Source organism: Scomber scombrus, chromosome 18 (genome assembly GCF_963691925.1).
Source record: "Scomber scombrus chromosome 18, fScoSco1.1, whole genome shotgun sequence".
Classification (NCBI taxonomy): Eukaryota; Metazoa; Chordata; class Actinopteri; order Scombriformes; family Scombridae; genus Scomber; species Scomber scombrus.
In genome coordinates this window covers 23452300-23470295 of record NC_084987.1, presented here as the reverse complement: position 1 = coordinate 23470295, position 17996 = coordinate 23452300, and the positions used below count along the sequence as shown (strand labels likewise).

General features: G+C 37.1%; 1 protein-coding gene across 1 annotated transcript; it reads right to left on the bottom strand.

Moving 5' to 3' along the window:
• Positions 1 to 2665: 2665 nt before the first annotated feature.
• On the bottom strand, positions 2666 to 5054 carry tac4 (tachykinin precursor 4). The gene is made up of 5 exons (XM_062439354.1): positions 4929 to 5054; positions 3503 to 3599; positions 3284 to 3316; positions 3104 to 3157; positions 2666 to 2700 (listed from the first exon to the last, which is right to left on the bottom strand). The coding sequence occupies exons 1-5, from the start codon at positions 5052 to 5054 to the stop codon at positions 2666 to 2668; spliced, it is 345 nt and encodes a 114-aa protein (XP_062295338.1).
• Positions 5055 to 17996: the final 12942 nt, after the last annotated feature.

Genomic DNA, 17996 nt, shown 5'->3' with positions numbered 1-17996 from the left:
GCTTTGTCTGGTTTGATGTTTTTGTGATGTGTTACCCGGAGCAACATTATTAGAGTCCAGCAGAGGTAAAAGATTGTTTTAGCCTGGTCAGTTTCTGTAATCAACAAGGAGTAAATGGTTACAGAGGGAGATGTTGATCTGTTTCTCCTCTTCTTCTTAAGACGAGAAATGTCTACAGCTAAGAGATGTCTACATTTAGCAGCTGATCTTGAAATGGACCTTTCAAGAACAGAGTTTAAACTCATCTCAAAATGGCAACCTGGCTCTTATTCTTAGAGATTTCTAGCTTCGAGAAATTTTCCCACTACGCATTCTCTGTTTTGGAGATGTGGGACGATACGTTTATGTTAGGGAATTTTCCATAACTTACGTCATACACTGGGTCAAACTTGAGGTCATTGTAAGACCGTACCAAATCTTCAGTGTTAAACACTAGGTCTGCTCTTTTTGGGGGAAACAGGAGGCGCCCTGAGAATGTTGCTATGGCAGCAAGGTCAGAGATGTACTTGCCTGTTTCTGAATGAGGTAGAGGTAACTAGTCAGGTTGGGTATTGTGGACCCTGAAGAATGGAGGACATGGGTGCTGAGCTGCGTTCTCAGACATTGTACATTATTGCGCCCTTTTGTGTTGAGTTGAAGACCAATAGACTAAATTCTATATGCTGTAGATGTGTTGGATCTGACCATATTTGGTACTAGATTTTCTGCAGCAGAGCGAAACTCCAGAATTGGAAAGAGTGTGTTGTGATTATTCTTTCATTCTCCTTGATAAAGTCTCAACAACCCTTTTCAGTGTAAGACATCTTGGACTCTTGGACTTACCCACACTACCTATACAACATGAAAATATGAATTCCTCTTGACATTCAAATTAAAACGTATAAAAGGTGCAATCAAAATTACGATAGGTAAATGTGTGAGGTCTGAATAACTTGCATATTCTTATTTTGTGGACTCAGCATAACATTTCTGCTTTGAATCCATATAGAGAGAATATATTAGAGGTGTGTAACCATAAAAACTTTGTACCAAATAATTCAACTTGCTTAAAAACACTAAATTCTCAATAAAACAGCAACTAGTTTGGCATGATCTTACATTATAACTTTTTATATTAAATAAAGGTAATGGAATACAATTGTTCTTAATATTACATTTTATCCAGGGAATCATGTCAATCAGGAACCATTTACATTTTTTTTTTAAATGAAGCAATTATTTACATAAGTCCACTTAAATACACTATAGGTGGATCAAATATTTAATATGTATCATTCTTTTGTGGTTACACCATTTGACATTTTCAGGAGCATTCAGTCTTACTTTTGGTTAAAAGAAATGGTGCAAATATCATTTCAAATGATATAAAACCAACAAATACTAAATGTACATTTTAACAAACCTGATGCTGCTTTTAAAAATATTTTTAACATATTTGTGAATTGCTCATTTTGCCAACCCTTATTTATCACTGAACCAGTCCCTATTTTACAATAATTCATGAAAAATCCTCCACAGACTTTACTAAAAGTCACTTAAAACTCATTATGCAAAGCATCTAAATGGGGTTTCACTAAGATTTTTTGTAACTTTTAAGTCAAAGTTGACGAGCATTCAATTTAATGCATACTGGCCCAGTTCTTAGGGTCCATTCATATGGTGCAACTAGACAAGTTACATGTGCATAAAAGACTCTAACAATAATGGTGGAGAGGAGAAACTACAGTCCTCAAGTCATTTTTTTTTCATTTCAGAAAGCTATGAAGTCAATTTTCTGATCAAATAAAAAAGATTTTTTGATGGAAAAAACAGAGTAGCCATAAACATCTCAGAGTTCAATCCATGTGTGCAGCTGCATAATAAGTAAATAAATAGAATAGGGGTGTGTCATGTAATGTTACATATACTGTATGTAGATTGTGTTCGATGGGCTAAAACATGCAACACCATGTAAACTTGATGTTTCCCTATAATGTAGGAATTAATAAGTCTGGCAGAAAACTTTACAATAGAGAGGAATTGAGTTACAGAATATAATGTAAAGCGTTCTTAACTGAAAACATGCTGCACTGTATAATATGTATTTTATATAATATGTAATCTATATATGTGATGTCTTTCAGAAGAAAAAGCAAGTGCAAGACAACTATATGAGCAAAATACATTTTATTCATTAATTTGCAACATTTTTCCATGACTGTTACCATGGAGATATATGAGCATGATTAGTTTCCCCCCCCCAACAAAGAAAAAAAATCATGATTCTTAAATATATTAAATCATAACAATACATTTCCCAGTTTAACAGCAGCATTCTTCACAGCCACAACACATAATGAAGACACGTAGCTAATGTTATCAGCTTTAATTGATTTGGCACAAGATAAGAGAACTCCCTTGAAAGACATAAGGCATACATGTTACATAGTCTTAAATATGACTGAACATAATCAGTAACAATAGTGACAGACAGGCAGTAACGTCAGTGATTTGCAGCAGTTATCTTCACGTCGGTTTGTGTGAAACTTCATCCTGTTGATCGATGACGTGGGATCATACAGCAGGATCACGGAGACCATGATTATTGAATAAAACATTTTATAACTGAGGCAGAGCTTTGATTATGATGTATATGGTGATGATTTTTTTTTGTCTGTTTTCATCTTTAGTAAGAGTCGGATTTCCACTCCTCTTCCATATCTGGAAAAAAAGGAGAATATGAGCAAAATATTATTTAAATATTATAAGGAAATATTATTATTATTTATATTATTGATTTAGGAGTTGGAAGTATGGAAGTAGAAATCTTCTGCAAGTTCAAATTCATCAATTTCAAATTCAAATTCATCAAATTCAATGATTTCATTCATTTATTTATCAGTTTTATGATGAAGTATGTGTGTGTGGTTTCCTTCTCTGGCCACATATTTGCACAACTTGCAAATGAAACTCTGAAGTGGAAGAATTTAACACGATAGCACAGATTATGTGACTACAAAAATGGTTAAGTAGCCTACTTTTTAGCATAATGCAACTTTTGATCATAACATAAAAAGTATAACTAAGCAGAAAAAACATTAAACCAGAAAAACGGACTCATTACCTTCACCTAAACTCCTTCTGCCCATGAGTCCAACAAACATCTCCCCTTTATTTCCTTGAGTTACAGAGAAGAAATACATTCATGAGAGAAATCAAATTATCATAAAGTTGGTGGTAATAGCAACAATAACAAAAACGCAAGACAACACTTATGTCTTCCTTATGGTGTGATTATACTCACTTTTCCTGCCCAGTCTCATAGGTTGAGACGCCCCTGAAATAAAGGAGGAATAAAAAGAAATGTTGTAGTGATATTGGAAGAGCACAGCAGGGGAGCTATGAGTGTCAAGATAGGAGTATTATACTGGAGATTGAAAAAAAATATACCACATAGAACAATCTGATCAATCCTTTTAAAACCACATAGCACAATAATGTGTTTGTGTATTTGTTTGTATACCCGAGCTTCTGCCCATCAGGCCGTGGAACTGCTGTGCTTTGGACCTCTTGATGAGGTCTGCCAGCCGGATGGATAGTCCTCTGTCTAGCGGGTAGCCCTGCACACACACACACACACACACACACACACACACACACACACACACACACACACACACACACACACACACACACACACACACAAGGCAGGAATGTAAGACCTTCACTGTACTGTTTGCTTTTACTGGAATAGCTGGAGCTGTCTATGGTGCTGAAACCAAGCAGAGCTCATTATGTGGAAAACAATCCAATGAAATTAGAGTGTAAATGAAAGATCACTTTGCACAATCCTCAACTGTCTCAAATGCTGTAAATTTATCTCGAACTAATTTTCTTAATTATTCCCACCTTCATATTTTCAACTAAAGATTTAAAGGTTCCGTAATCACATTATCATCACTTTCTAAATCAAAAATCAAAAAAAAACATTCAATTTTCTTCTACCAGCTTGATACTTTTTTCCCTTTTTCTAATTTCCTGAGGATTTCTTATGAACATGATTTGGAGCTGATGGCATGTTTAAGAAAATGGGGTATCACTTCTATCAGCTGTAAAACAAAGTTAAATACAATGCATTTTAGTATTATTTATATCAGTGATTGGTGTTGACAGTACCAACCTCCTTAAACCCAAATATGTCAGCTTGAATTTCTGTTGTTGGATTTTTATAACTCTCTGGGGTCTAGAACATGAGCGTATGATAACATAGTGTGCTTTTATTTGTCTGTGAATGACTTTTTTGCCAAAAAAGAAATATATAGTATAGATCTTCAAGAATAACCAATGTAAAATATAAAACGTGAAATATTTCCTCACTACACATTAAAAACAATTTTATGGTTTTGTCATTACATTTGCAGTTTGCGGCTATGAAAGGGGTTACCACTTCAATATTTGTCTCTATATTGGATTTTAATAACAGCCAAATAAAGAGTGTAATAAATTGATGACCTCCAGTCAATACAGCTGTGCTGACTACTGTAGGTGCTTCTCTTCATGGTGCTGACAGCTTTAACAAAAACATAAAAAAGACAAAAATGGGTCTGTTTGTCTTTTTGGAGATTTAACCAAAATCTAAATAATTCTTCAGCTTCAGATTCATCAGAAGTTATTGTGAGTAAAAACCTCAGCTGTGATTTAGTGGAATAGTAGAGTAAAAGCCACATTATTGGAGCTAGAAAGCAACATAAAATTACTATAAATGTGCTATTATGTTCTGCTTTAAGTCTCATTCAGAGATTGGTTTGATTATGATACCATTTTCATTCAAAGGCACGACCTGTCGAGCTTTATTCCATGTGGATCCTTTTAAAAGACATGGAAAAAAAACGTCTCTACAATATAGATAAAACCCAATAAAGCTCCTTAAAATCATCTATTTGCTTTACCTGCCAGTTCTCCACAGCAAAGACCGCACCGTCCTCTTCTTCATTGGAGAGAGGGGTTCCCAGCGCGCCGAAAACCTGCACGAACACGACCACCAACAGCACAACTACAAACTTCAGAGCGTCCATCGTCACCTTTTTAAAAAAAAAAATGGCCAAAATCAAAGTGGCTGCGGATGGTCAAGAAGAACTTTCCCGATACGGACGCATACAGGAGCCAAGTCACCTCAAACCAAAAGAGTGTTTGGTTGTAGGTTTTTTTCTGCACTTTTACGCGCTGATCCTGACTCAAGCTTCTGCGTTTGCTCTTATAAAGTCTCTACTCGCTCCTCCCCAATTCCTCCAACATCATATTGAATAGAATACATCCCGCAGGTTATTTTTGTCTCACTCAGACTTGATGTGCGTAACCAGTGAGTAAACTCAGTCCACCTTATCTAACGCCAGCTGACCACTTCCCAAACTGTGAAGGATGGATGTGTTGATTTGATTGTTTCTGTTACTCACGTGTGATTTGTGCTTGATTCATGAGCTCATTAAGCAGCAATTATGGTATGAATGAACAGAGTGGAGCGTGAAAAGTGGATGTATGATACCTCAGTGCATGGACTTGGATTATTGATTATTCCTATCAATAGTTTACCCGACTTGATGATCTGGCAACCATAAACTTCCACCTGTGTTATTATGCACTATTGACTAGCAGCAGTCTGGACAAAAGTCATTTAATTTCATATTATATTCATTTTCAGGCATTAGGTGTTGTAAGCTGATTTATGATTGTTGCTCAGACTTGCTGTTTAATTCAACAACTTTAATACTGTTAATGAAAAGTCCTCTCAAAAACAAATTAAGACATCTGGTCCTTATCTGCCCTGTCAGCAGCAGCCTGAGTAGCACAGACACATACATACAGGTGAGCAGCAGCCTCTTAGATGAGCTCTGACGTCACAGAGAAAGATCCATACATTTGGAAGTTTAATGAAAAAATAAAACTAATATAAGTTTTTGAGATGATTTAAGTTGATGATTTAGTTTGAGCATCACTGTGGCTCTGTCATGAAATCTTGAGTTGTGTCGCCCAAATCCACAAGGTTTCTACACATTTATTTTGATAGTCTCCAATTAAAATAAATTTTAAAAAAATAATATTTTTATTGACGTGACACAGTACAAAATACCTTTAACATATTTGTCATTCCTTGTAGAAATTAAATTACATACATTTCATCTGCTTAAATTGCTCGACCACTAACTTCCGTACAATCATATTCAGATGTCATCGTAGGTATTATATTATCCTCACCCACTCAATTATATACACACACTTTATACATACATTCACCTAAACCCTCTCATACAGAGAATCACAATAACTCACATATGCAGACAAAAACAGACACAGATACACACAAAAAGACTAGAAAGCTAAATAAAATGACAAACCTCAACTGAGACTCCATACTTGTTGGAAATGTTTTGTTCTCATTTATTATTTTCAAATGTTCACATTTTGGTCTCAGATTTCCATTTTTTTTTTTTTAAAGTAAAAGTCAGGCTCTTATATATGTGTGCCCACATGTTCCTATGAAAGACCACAACACGTAACAAGTGCACATACACATTTAATTAAAACCAAACGTACACTTTTGCCCCAGTGTGTGCTTGAGTTATCAGGTCAATGAACCAAAAGGAAGGAGCAAAAAGTAGCCACAGGCAGAAGACATGACATGCTTTATTTTATCAGTTGTACACCACAATACGCCAAACCAAATCACAAATAAACACTGGCATGGTTATATTTTCAATTTCAGGCCTGCCTTCAAACCTGAACCAGATCACAATCATGTTTCCTGTCGTCTTTATGGTTTGTGTCACCTTGTCCAGGTGCAATTTGATTTGCGTCGATGATATATTCCTGCTTTGTTTGTGTGACTCTGCAGGTGGGTGGTGCAGATGAATTTATACTTTAAATGATCACTGCAGCGACAGCCTCTGACGTCAATTTATCTCTCTCTCGCTCGCTTTTTTCTTTGGACAACACGAACACCTGGAATAAATTACATTGCATTTTATATTTTTGGCATTTCCACTATCTCCAGATTCGTGCAATTAGTAAAAACCATGGATTTCCTGGGTTGTAAATACTGTAATAGTCCCCCTGTGACTCATAGGTCATACAGCGCCTATAAAAGATATCCAACCCCTCCCATAGAAGGTTTCATGTTTCATTGTTTGACAAAATTGAATCAAAGTGGATTTAATGTGGTTTCTTGACACTAATCAACAGAAAGAGACCCTTTTAATGTCAATGAGAACAGACCTCAACAAAGCTGATGATCTAAATCTGAAATGCCTGGTTCTGTCAATTGGTTTCAGAAGTCTCATAATTGGTTAACTGGACATCTCCAGTGAGCAGTCTTACCTACTTTTTCAAGCAAGACATGGAGCCCAAGCACAAAGCCCAAAGCTCCACAGGAATTAGGGCTGGGTATCGGGTACTCGATACCTCTAAGGTATCGACCGAAATAAATCGATACCAAGTAGTATGGAGACGTTTACCATCAAACGATACCTGCAATTGGTCCTTTTTGGACCCAGAACTATAACATATGACTATTTGTATGGACTTGGTCACAGCCAATCAATGCAGGCTTTAAATATTAATAATTTGAAGTGTTTCAAAATGCGTTTATGTAAAAATCTAATCATTTAGATGTGGAGCAGTGCTTCTATTCACATGATGGGTATCGAATGAAGTACTCAATTGGTATCGGTATCACTTTAAAGGTACTTGGATTGGTACTGGTATCATAATTTTTTTAACAATACCCAGCCTTAACAGAAATGGCTGCAAAACAACGTCTAAGGTCCAACCATAGAAATGTCAGCATGAGTGTTTGACACATGGATGCTCCAATCACAGAAGAGGAGAGGTAGAATCGTTTGTAGAGCCAATCCATGCTGCCTCAAACCACACAAACACACTCCTTCCTTCGACTTGTCCTTTTATAAACAGCTGTCCAGAGATTAGCCTCGCGGACACTTAACCTTTATCAAGGGATGGTCAGAAGGGAGTTTACTGATTTTTTCCAAAAGACTGAATTCCTCCTGAAGACAGATGAAGGGAATTAACCCTGTGTTCCATACAGATGTGGATTAGAATATGCTTCACAGAAGTGCATCATTCAAAAAAACACACACCCATGCATATATACCCAACACATCCTGATTCATACCTCAGTGCACAATCTAAGAAGCTCTGCGTGTATATGTCAGAGAGATAATGACAAGCTTGAAGCATCCAAATAGATCTTTCCCCAGATCAACTGCTCCACTTGTAATGTACTGACAACCTGCTGTTAAGCCTTTATATCATGAAACACTGTCTTACTCATCCTATTCAAGTATTCTTTGTAACTTGTAGTGTGATGAAACTGATTGTTCTCACTATGAAGTTGTTCTGCATGTGTTGCTGGAGTTTTTCACCACATCAAACACTGTCTTAGAACAAATTGTAAGGACATACCGTCATACTTATATCATGTTTAATGTGGTGCATGTGTCATATGTGTGATATGTATTTTTCTGTCAAAGCACAGCATCTCATAGTATACTTTAATGAAAAATAACATCCTGTGTCAAATAGGAGAAACATACATCTCATACGTCTCATCAATATGTTTTATTCATACGTACCTGCTCATTCACTTCAGGGTCATGGAGCCGACCCTCAATCAGTCGTCTTTAAACTTTGGCATCCATTACGGACCAGTAATTTACATATCTACTTTTTTATTCTAATGACAGTGGTTGTTACATATTTGATCGGAGCTGTACTAGCTGCAATCAGGCTTCTTTTACAATCAGAACCTATTGACAATCAAAGACAAAGAAACCTATTTTCCTGCTGATATAAAGCCAGTGCTAGTCCAAAAAGAGTCTTTATGACATTTTCTTTAGGCACAAACATTTTTTTGTTCACTTTTTTTTGCATGTGCCTGTTTGTTAATTTCTGGGCATCATATGGGTGTGCTTATATTAAGGAGAAGCGCAGCTGATGCAGTTTAGTGATTTTGGTGCTTATTTCGGCATGAAACTGTGTTTGCGATTAAACCTGCTCAGACCACCTCCTATTGCACACAGATGCAGGGCAATTTTCGTGGCCTCAGAGTCTTTCAGTTTGCAAAACCTTTTTTTTTAATTTACTGCAGATTGATTAACAAATTGACAAACTGATTTCTTAATTAGGAGTTTTACCAATAATATCATCTATGAGTGTAATACAGTAACATGGAGTTAGGAAATATATTATGTTGTCACTGAGCTTCCCACAACTTGTAAAAAAGTCCTTTTCAATGTTTAATATAGTATTCAGTTTACAAAAACTGATGTGTGGTTCAAATGTGCAGTTGTAAACAAATGAGATAGACCATGCACACTTTTGATGTTGATTTTTGATGATGTGGTTTTGATTTGATTTCCTTTGGACAGAGAGAGGTTAGCTATTTCCTCCTGTTTCCAGTCTTAATGCTAAACTAAGCTAACCAGCTGCTGGCTCTAGCTAAATATTTGCTGCAGTTACCATAACTCCCAAGCAAGAAAGCAAACACATGTTGAGCTATTCTTTTAAGGGTATAATACAAATGATAAGAATGATTAAGACATGGATACAAATCAGCAGAATTAGGTATTACACACATTCACTTTTTAGCTATATGATCACAATCTTGGAAAGCTGTTCATAACTACAGTAATGTTTGCATTCAGACAATGCACACTCTACAGTATTGCTTCATGCCATTAGCAAGTAGAAATATGATTTTTTTTGGTGTCAAACACCTACACTGTGCTCAAACTGGAGATGGCTTGCCTTGAAATGATGCTGGACTGTTCATGGATCATGCATCACAGAACAAAATGACCAAGTCATTATCTCAGTTATGTTTAACCATTCTACCATGATGACCAAGTGACTCACATAATTGTTGAAATGAATGTTCATTTTGAAAATGACATCAGTACCACTCAATTAAATAGTATAGAACCTGGTTTGAGGATCTACATTGACAATCATATAACAGACATATATTTGAATATTTTAAATGTATATAAATGGGTCTGTATTAGTATAGTATAATAGTAAAGTATAGAAACCGGAAGTTGGTTCTTTGAGATGCAATTTCGCATCTTTAACGATTGGAATTTTTGGGACGTTTTTCCTTCTTCTTCAGAAATGATCATTTAAATATAACAATGACCAACCCTAGTACACATATTTAACTTAATAAATGTTCATAAGAATCATTAGAAACCTACACTCGACTGATCCTCTTGAAGTTCTGTTGCTGTGTAGGCCTATCAACGAAACACCACGGAAAGAGGATGTGCACCTGATGACCTCAGTGAAGTGTTAACCTCTACCCCTACTCAAGGAATGACTGCCAATTACAGTACGGGATTGTAAAACCAAGTCCTATGAGCTCAACTATTTGGCAGAATTGCAGCAATTCATGAGAAAATAGTAAACATTTTAAAACGTGACCCATTGTCAAAAAAATGTCCTGGATGCAAGTCAAAACCAATCTTGTTGGTGCACTCCAGTTTCCTTCTGGTAACTGTAACCGTCTCTGTCCCTTCATTTCCTGTCATCTCCACACTGTCCCAACAATAAAGACATAAAATATGTAGAACGTTGCTACGGTAGTAACGTGCTGGTTGACATAGAAACAGACCGTCCTATTGTCACTAGCCGTAGAAATTAAGTCCTACTAGAGTTTGTTTCTCTAATATCCTTACGTAGCATGACTCATTTCTACTCACACCAGAATATTGTGCACGCCTGGGTCAAAGGTGGACAAAACCACTTTGAAACCCTTGACAACCCTTGGTGTTTGGAAGAACAACTTAAGTCAATGCACACCCAAGGTAAGTTTACATGAGTCTTTGGGATGTTCAGTGGCAGGAGACATTAATAAAAAGGCAGTATTAGCCCAGTGTATCTCTCTGACCAGCTCTCTCAGGCACCATATCAAAGCCACTTGATGGTCATCGATACCTACCAAAAAAACTACCTACAGCTTCCAGTTCAGCAGCTGTTTGCCAATGAAGGTCTCAGAGGAGAACTTTAAGAGCATATTAGACCATTAACACTGCTGGGCTTCATATATGCACTGATTCAAGCCCGTCTGCATTGACTCTCAGCTAAAACATATCACTTTCTAGATATTTTTGGCAGAGTCTTAGGGTGGGAAAGACAATTAGATATCTACAATGCATTGTGACTCATTTTGATATAAAAACTTAAATTAACATCCTACAAGTAAAGAAACTCAGAGTTATAATCACTGGAGAGTCATCACATGTTCCTTTGAAAACCACAGAGTCGATTGCGGGCTGGCTGCCCTGAGCCATGGGAGAGATTTGGCAAGATGAGCTGCGTAAGATGAGAAACGTGGATTTTGACTGAGGGTATATTTCTTAAAGGCATGATTTGGGATCAGGGTTTTCCCTGACAACATATTAGAGTTGACATTATCTTGATGTCACCAGCCAAGAATGCAGAAAGAGTCATCAAGGATGCCACTAGGGTAAAAGTCAGCGCAAATAATTTGTTTCATGCAGATTTTAAAGATGTCTGTTGTGATTGCATATTATATTGCATTTATATCTAGTAAGTATCTTAATAATATTATTTGCTAATATCTTTTAAATCTCTACATTTAACTTAGGTTCCAACACAAACTCTGAATTGTTTCAAAACACAAACCTTTTTCTCCCTCTTTTTAGCTCCCAGTCAATGCTTTTGTTCGTCATTGCTTTTGCTTTTTACAGCGACTCTGGTGAGCCATATGCAGACAAAGACAAAGCTAATCTTAAATCCAGTTAAACCACCAAGGGAGCCTTTTTACTAAAGAAAATAGGTGACATCACTCTGGCTGTCACTACTTTCTCCAGGGATAAGCAAGGACAACACACCTGGTGGTGTGCAAACACACTGCAATATTTATTTAATCCATTTAATGATCATTTCTTTTTACTTTTTTCTTCCATGTCCTCACGACTCTAGTTTTTGGAAGGTGCAAAGGCTGCCAAGAAGAAATTGTTAATAAGTGTTAATCGCTTAATACTGATGTAATGATGATACCCAAATAAAAAAGAGAAGGGACAAATGCAGTTAAAGAAACAACTTAAACATGCAACAGATTAACACATGGAAAAACCTTAGCAACAACAACGGTTACAGAACAGACAGTTGTTTATGGGCATGCAGGACAGGCTGACATTAGCTTGTTGGCAAGGTAGAAAAAAACCTTTCAAATAAAGTTCAGGTTGAAGCCCCCGCTTTTGACTTGTAGGGTATAAATAACAGAAAACCAGAAAAAAGCATAACATGTTCCCTTTAAAGATCTGGCAACTGACTGTTCATTAAACCATACCCACCTTAGCAACTCTTACTACATCCATCTTTCCATTCTAGCACACATGCAGTTTATAACAGTGGCATATATATACAAAGAAATTCTGCAATCATTTTTGAAACAGTGCTTCTTCAATCTTAAACAGTAGTTTAACAAAAGCAGGCTTTTCATGTCAAGCTGACAACCACCAGTTTTGGAATGATGACAGCCTCTACCAGATTTTATCAGCTGTAGCTAGCTGGTGTAAAATGCTAAATGCTAAACACTAAAACTCTGTGAGGTGGTTGAAACCTCCATATCCAGCTTTTTATTGTTTCCAGCTGATTCGTTTTAAAACAAGAAAAGGGTCTTAAAAATGCGCTTCATGACTGAATACAGTATATTGTGCTAAAAGATCAAAGCTAAAGCTGCATGTCTGCAATGTTACTATCCTCACAAGCTGATGATTGATGTAGAGGACATGGAAATAAAGGAGCAGCACTGTTCATGTATTTTGGGGTAGATCGATAGTATTAAAAATAAAAAATAAATAAAATATTATTTGTTCTTACAAAACCCTTTGTAGAATGGACAATTACTACCTAAAACAGATTTGCACAACCAACACAGCAGTTAGATTTCTGCTCTAATGTGTGTATTTTCAAACATGTATGTATGTATACATACATGTAACATGTATGTTTCACTTTTACAAGTGAAAAGGCTTTAAGTGACAAATAACTGATGAATTTGGCAAATGTAATGCTGTGCTAAAAGTCTAAGTAATGTCGGAACATAGGGCTGTGGGAACATAGGGCTGTGGGAACATAGGGCTGTGGGAACATAGAGCTTTGGGAACATAGAGCTGTGGGAACATAGAGCTGTGGGAACATAGGGCTGTGGGAACATAGAGCTTTGGGAACATAGAGCTGTGGGAACATAGGGCTGTGGGAACATAGAGCTGTGGGAACATACAGTAGGGCTGTGGGAACATAGGGCTGTGGGAACATAGGGCTGTGGGAACATAGAACTGTGGGAACATACGGCTGTGGGAACATAGGGCTGTGGGAACATAGAGCTGTGGGAACATAGGGCTGTGGGAACATAGAGCTGTGGGAACATAGAGCTGTGGGAACATAGGGCTGTGGGAACATAGAGCTTTGGGAACATAGGGCTGTGGGAACATAGGGCTGTGGGAACATAGGGCTGTGGGAACATAGAGCTGTGGGAACATAGAGCTGTGGGAACATAGGGCTGTGGGAACATAGAGCTGTGGGAACATATAGCTGTGGGAACATAGGGCTGTGGGAACATAGAGCAGACCCCCAGAGGGGCTAACTCTAAGCTTATTCTTCTAATTAGCTAACGACATGTGTCTTACCCTTGAAAACAACACTGTTATTACTGAAGGGGAAAAGGCTAACACACTGTTGTTCTTGTTTTTTTTTCTTCTTGCGATTGCCGTTAGACAGACAAGCTAATGTTTGTAACTAACGTTAGAACAGGCAAACACGCACTATTGTTCTTGTTTTTTTTCTCTTGCTGTTGTGTTCCACGCTCTAACATGAAGAAATTCAAAGTTTCGACAGGCCAGTTGGTAAACTATCATTAAAGTTTAGCTGTTTATTTCTTTTTTTAAATCAATTTTTTATGTGATTAATTAATTGTTCACTGGATTTATGCTTGTAAAGCCAGATGTGTTCCGAGTCAACAAATTCCATTTCATCCTCATGACTTTAGTGGGATGCTGTCCTCCATATTTCCAAAAATGCTCCACTGTATTTCATATGACACAAAGACACAGTGGTATAACCACCCTGTCAGCCACCCTGTATATGAGTAGTGGCTGGTAAAAATTGAAAAGGAGGCATTTAATCTCAGGTCCAGAATTGAGGCGACAAGAGACAGCTTCGTCTGACGCTGCCAATCATTTTACTACAGATTCTGATACTACAATCAGCTTTTATTTTTCTGATCAGACTCATCTAACCTCTCCCTCCCCTCATCTCTCTCTGTCTGCCTGTCTGTCAGCAAGGTCCAGACCGTAGGGGAAGACGTTAGCACAAATAATAACCAAAGTGTCTTCAAAGGTCTTGTGGAGTATTATTGCATATGTGGAGAAAAAGTTGTATAAACAAAAAAATCAGATTTTGCTGTCACATTCTGAGAATCCAAGACCAAGAGTTGTAACTGCAGTATTTCAGCTTTGACATATCATAATAGGAAATAAAGTAAAGTGAAGCATTAGTGAATGAGTGTATACACCAAGAAGTACACCATAAATAAGACATAATGAGTCTCCAGCCACGCTATCAGCTCTGTGAGGCTGAGCTTTGAGCTAAAACACCAGCATACTAAAATGCTAACAGTGATGTTTACCATTATAGTTTAGTGTGTCTGGATGTTACCATTTCACAAAACTAGTGCTAATTAGCCAGTACAGCTAAGGCTGATGGGAATGTCATTAGTTTTGAATGCATTTTGTCATAAATTTTAACCTGACATTGGTGCTAGATAAAAAGTTGAGGGGGTTGCTAAATGTATTACCCTGAGTGGGACATAGATGATTTTAATATCCAGACATTATACTAAAAAACACAAATTGTTTTCTTTCTTTCTTTAAAAGAGAAAACAGTAAATATGTGTTTGAGGCTGCATTTTCCTTGAACTGTTATCACAAATCTGTTTACCAGCCATTACAAGTTAAACATGGTCTAATGCATTTTCTGTAATTTAACTAGATTTATGGCTGCTGAACAACTCATATTATACCACTCTGGCTCAGGCAGTGTTTAAAAATGAGTTACCTGATTCTTATTACATCTTAGGTGTTTTTTCCATCCTGTTGTTTTCCTTTCTTGTCAGAAATTAAAGCATTATAGTTTCAGATGCATTATTGAAAAGCTAGAAAATCTGGCTTTCAGGTTATGAAATGTCAGCAAAAACAGCTATTGTTCCCTCAAGTATGTAACTTAATGTATGTTTATGCATGCATGTGACAATATGTGCATAATAGCCATTGCAGTTTTTCAACCCAGAAGCACTGAATCCACATCGTATTAATTTGCTCCATATGTTATGGGTCTCTGTTGAAATCCCTCCTATTGACCAGCATCGCTACAGGTAATGAATACTGCTTGTAAACATGACTGGATGCTTCCCCCCTCTTCATAATTAGATCACTCAATCATTTGCTGCAGAGACCTTTGCCTTGCTGGGGGCTTTCTGTGTGTGCTATAGAGAGCAGAGACAGAGAGGTGTGTGTGTGTGCAGTGTACTTAAATGTGTTGGTCTGTGTTGTATGAGAGCACTTTGATATCCGTGTGCACAAAGGTGTGTGTATTTAGCATGTGCGTCTGTGCAGTCAACGTGTTGGGGTGTATGTAGTGTGAACTGTTTATGTGGCTTGTTTAATGTAGCTTAGTATTGAGATGTGTACTGAATGTGTGCCAGAAGGTGAGATACACGCCGCTAATTTCCCCATCATGACCTGGGATCACTTGTATGGAACTAATGCTGCTTTGTTTTTGCTAATTGCACTCAGCACTGGTCAGAGTGTTGTTTCTACAAGTGATTACATGCATATATTTTTTCAAGTTCACAGAGCATTACTTTGTATGACCTGCTCAACAATCAACCTCACCGCTTTCAAACATTACAGCAGTAAATGTCCACAACAGTGGCGGGTCTAGCTTGTACAGCGCCCCTGGGCCCCTTTTCAGCACCCTCCCACCCCCCAAATATAGATAGATAGATAGATAGATAGATAGATAGATAGATAGATAGATAGATAGATAGATAGATAGATAGATAGATAGATAGATAGATAGATAGATAGATAGATAGATAGATAGATAGATAGATAGATGGATAGATCATCATATAAAATCATACAAATCACAAATTCCAAAAATGAAGTATGAAGAACAGAAAAAAATCTAGTACTATATATATTAAAATAAAATAAAGAATCTGATTACCAGGAATTATAACTCATCCTACCACTTCGTCCAAGCACTTCGTCATTTGTTTATCATCTTGTTGAGAACCAAATGAGAAGATCGATACCACTCTGTTTGTACAGTAAACACACATTACAATCAGCATCTGGTTAGCTTAGCATAAAGACTGGAAACAGGGGGAACAGCTAGCCTGGCTCCATCAAAAGGTAGCAAAATCTGCCTTCTGGCATCGCTGAAGCTCACAAATAAACATGTTATATTTAGTTTGTTAAATATGTACTAAAAATGCTTGTTACTCAACCAGCAGAGACCCCCAAAACAAGACACCTGTAAAATAGACAATCTGATTCCCTCTCCGTACAGTCTTTGTGCTAAGCTTAGCTAACTAGCAGCTGGCTCCAGCTTCATATTCACCATAGAAAGAAAATAAGCGTATATCCCTAAATGTTGAACCAAACACACACACACACACACACACACACACACACACACACACACACACACACACACACACACACACACACAGTGTTCATGCCCTGGATCATATCCCACACAATGTGTGCTAACTAATAGCCTTTATATTAACCAGATGACTGTTTGATGAAAGCCTGTTTGGTGGTGAACAACTGCCCTGCACACTGTCATTATAATTACTATTAATGAATAAGAAAGTCCATACTGACAGCATTTGATTGATTGTATTTTCCAAGTCATACTCACAAAGGTTCTGGAGGAGGATGGAAGTGTTATTTATATTGTGAATTATAAAGTGTATGGTGGTAGAGTGACTGGATTTATCAGGTAAATTAAAAAATGCACACAGCTGTATCAACAATGGAGAAAGGAAGGTGAGGAAAGACGATGAGGTGAGTGAGTGATGAGACGTGTTCTGCAGATATGTTGTACACACAGTATCAGATTGGCTTATCATATCTGTTCACAAGTGAATGGAACAAAATGAAGTGTCCCTTAAGTGATTTGAATGTAACAATGGTGCATGGAACTAGAGAAGAAAGGGACATCTTTACTCCCCACTTAAAAACTCATTTCATAATTGTAGTATATCTGCTGTTGAAGCACCAGGGCTAAAGGTGCAATGGTAAAAGGATAAAAAAGAGTATTTGTACCGTAGGAGCATTACAATTGTTGATGCTTTGTTTGGGTGTCCCTTAGGTGATGCCAGGGTGCAATATGGAGGCCCGGGAGGTCATAAATGTCACCAGTCATGTATTCAAATAAGGAAGCAAAAAAAGCCTTAAACACAACCAATCACACATAAAGTTGTTATGAGGAATGAAAGAGCAAATAGTTGCCCCTTCACACATCTTTTACTCTTTCTTTTACTTAGGCTGTTTGGTATTCGCCACCTCCGGAAAATATCTAAATATCTAAACACTCTTTTTACCAGAGTTTGCATATTGGAGAGACTGCCAAAGATGAAAATCATTATTTGTGGGTGTATCACTAGTTAAACCTTTCACATCAGACATAGACTACTGATGCCTTGTTTGGATTTTTTTTTTTAAATGCTGATTACTGCCGCTTTAAAGATTCCAGACATGTTTTAAGACATAAAATACTCTGATTTGAATCATTTGTGTCTGATATGGTTTCTAATACAAAAAATGTAATCATATCATATCAATCATCATGTTTGTATATGAATATGCAAATATTTCAAATGTGCTGGACACAAGTTGTCTCCTACC

Excerpts from the sequence above, each read along its gene's own strand:
- tac4 (XM_062439354.1), bottom strand. The coding sequence starts at position 5,054 with ATGGACGCTCTGAAGTTTGTAGTTGTGCTGTTGGTGGTCGTGTTCGTG. Across the intron at positions 3,317-3,502 it reads CCTGATGGGCAGAAGCTCGG|GGGCGTCTCAACCTATGAGA; the intron begins GTATACAAACAA and ends CCTTTATTTCAG. Across the intron at positions 3,158-3,283 it reads TATGAGACTGGGCAGGAAAA|GAAATAAAGGGGAGATGTTT; the intron begins GTGAGTATAATC and ends CTGTAACTCAAG.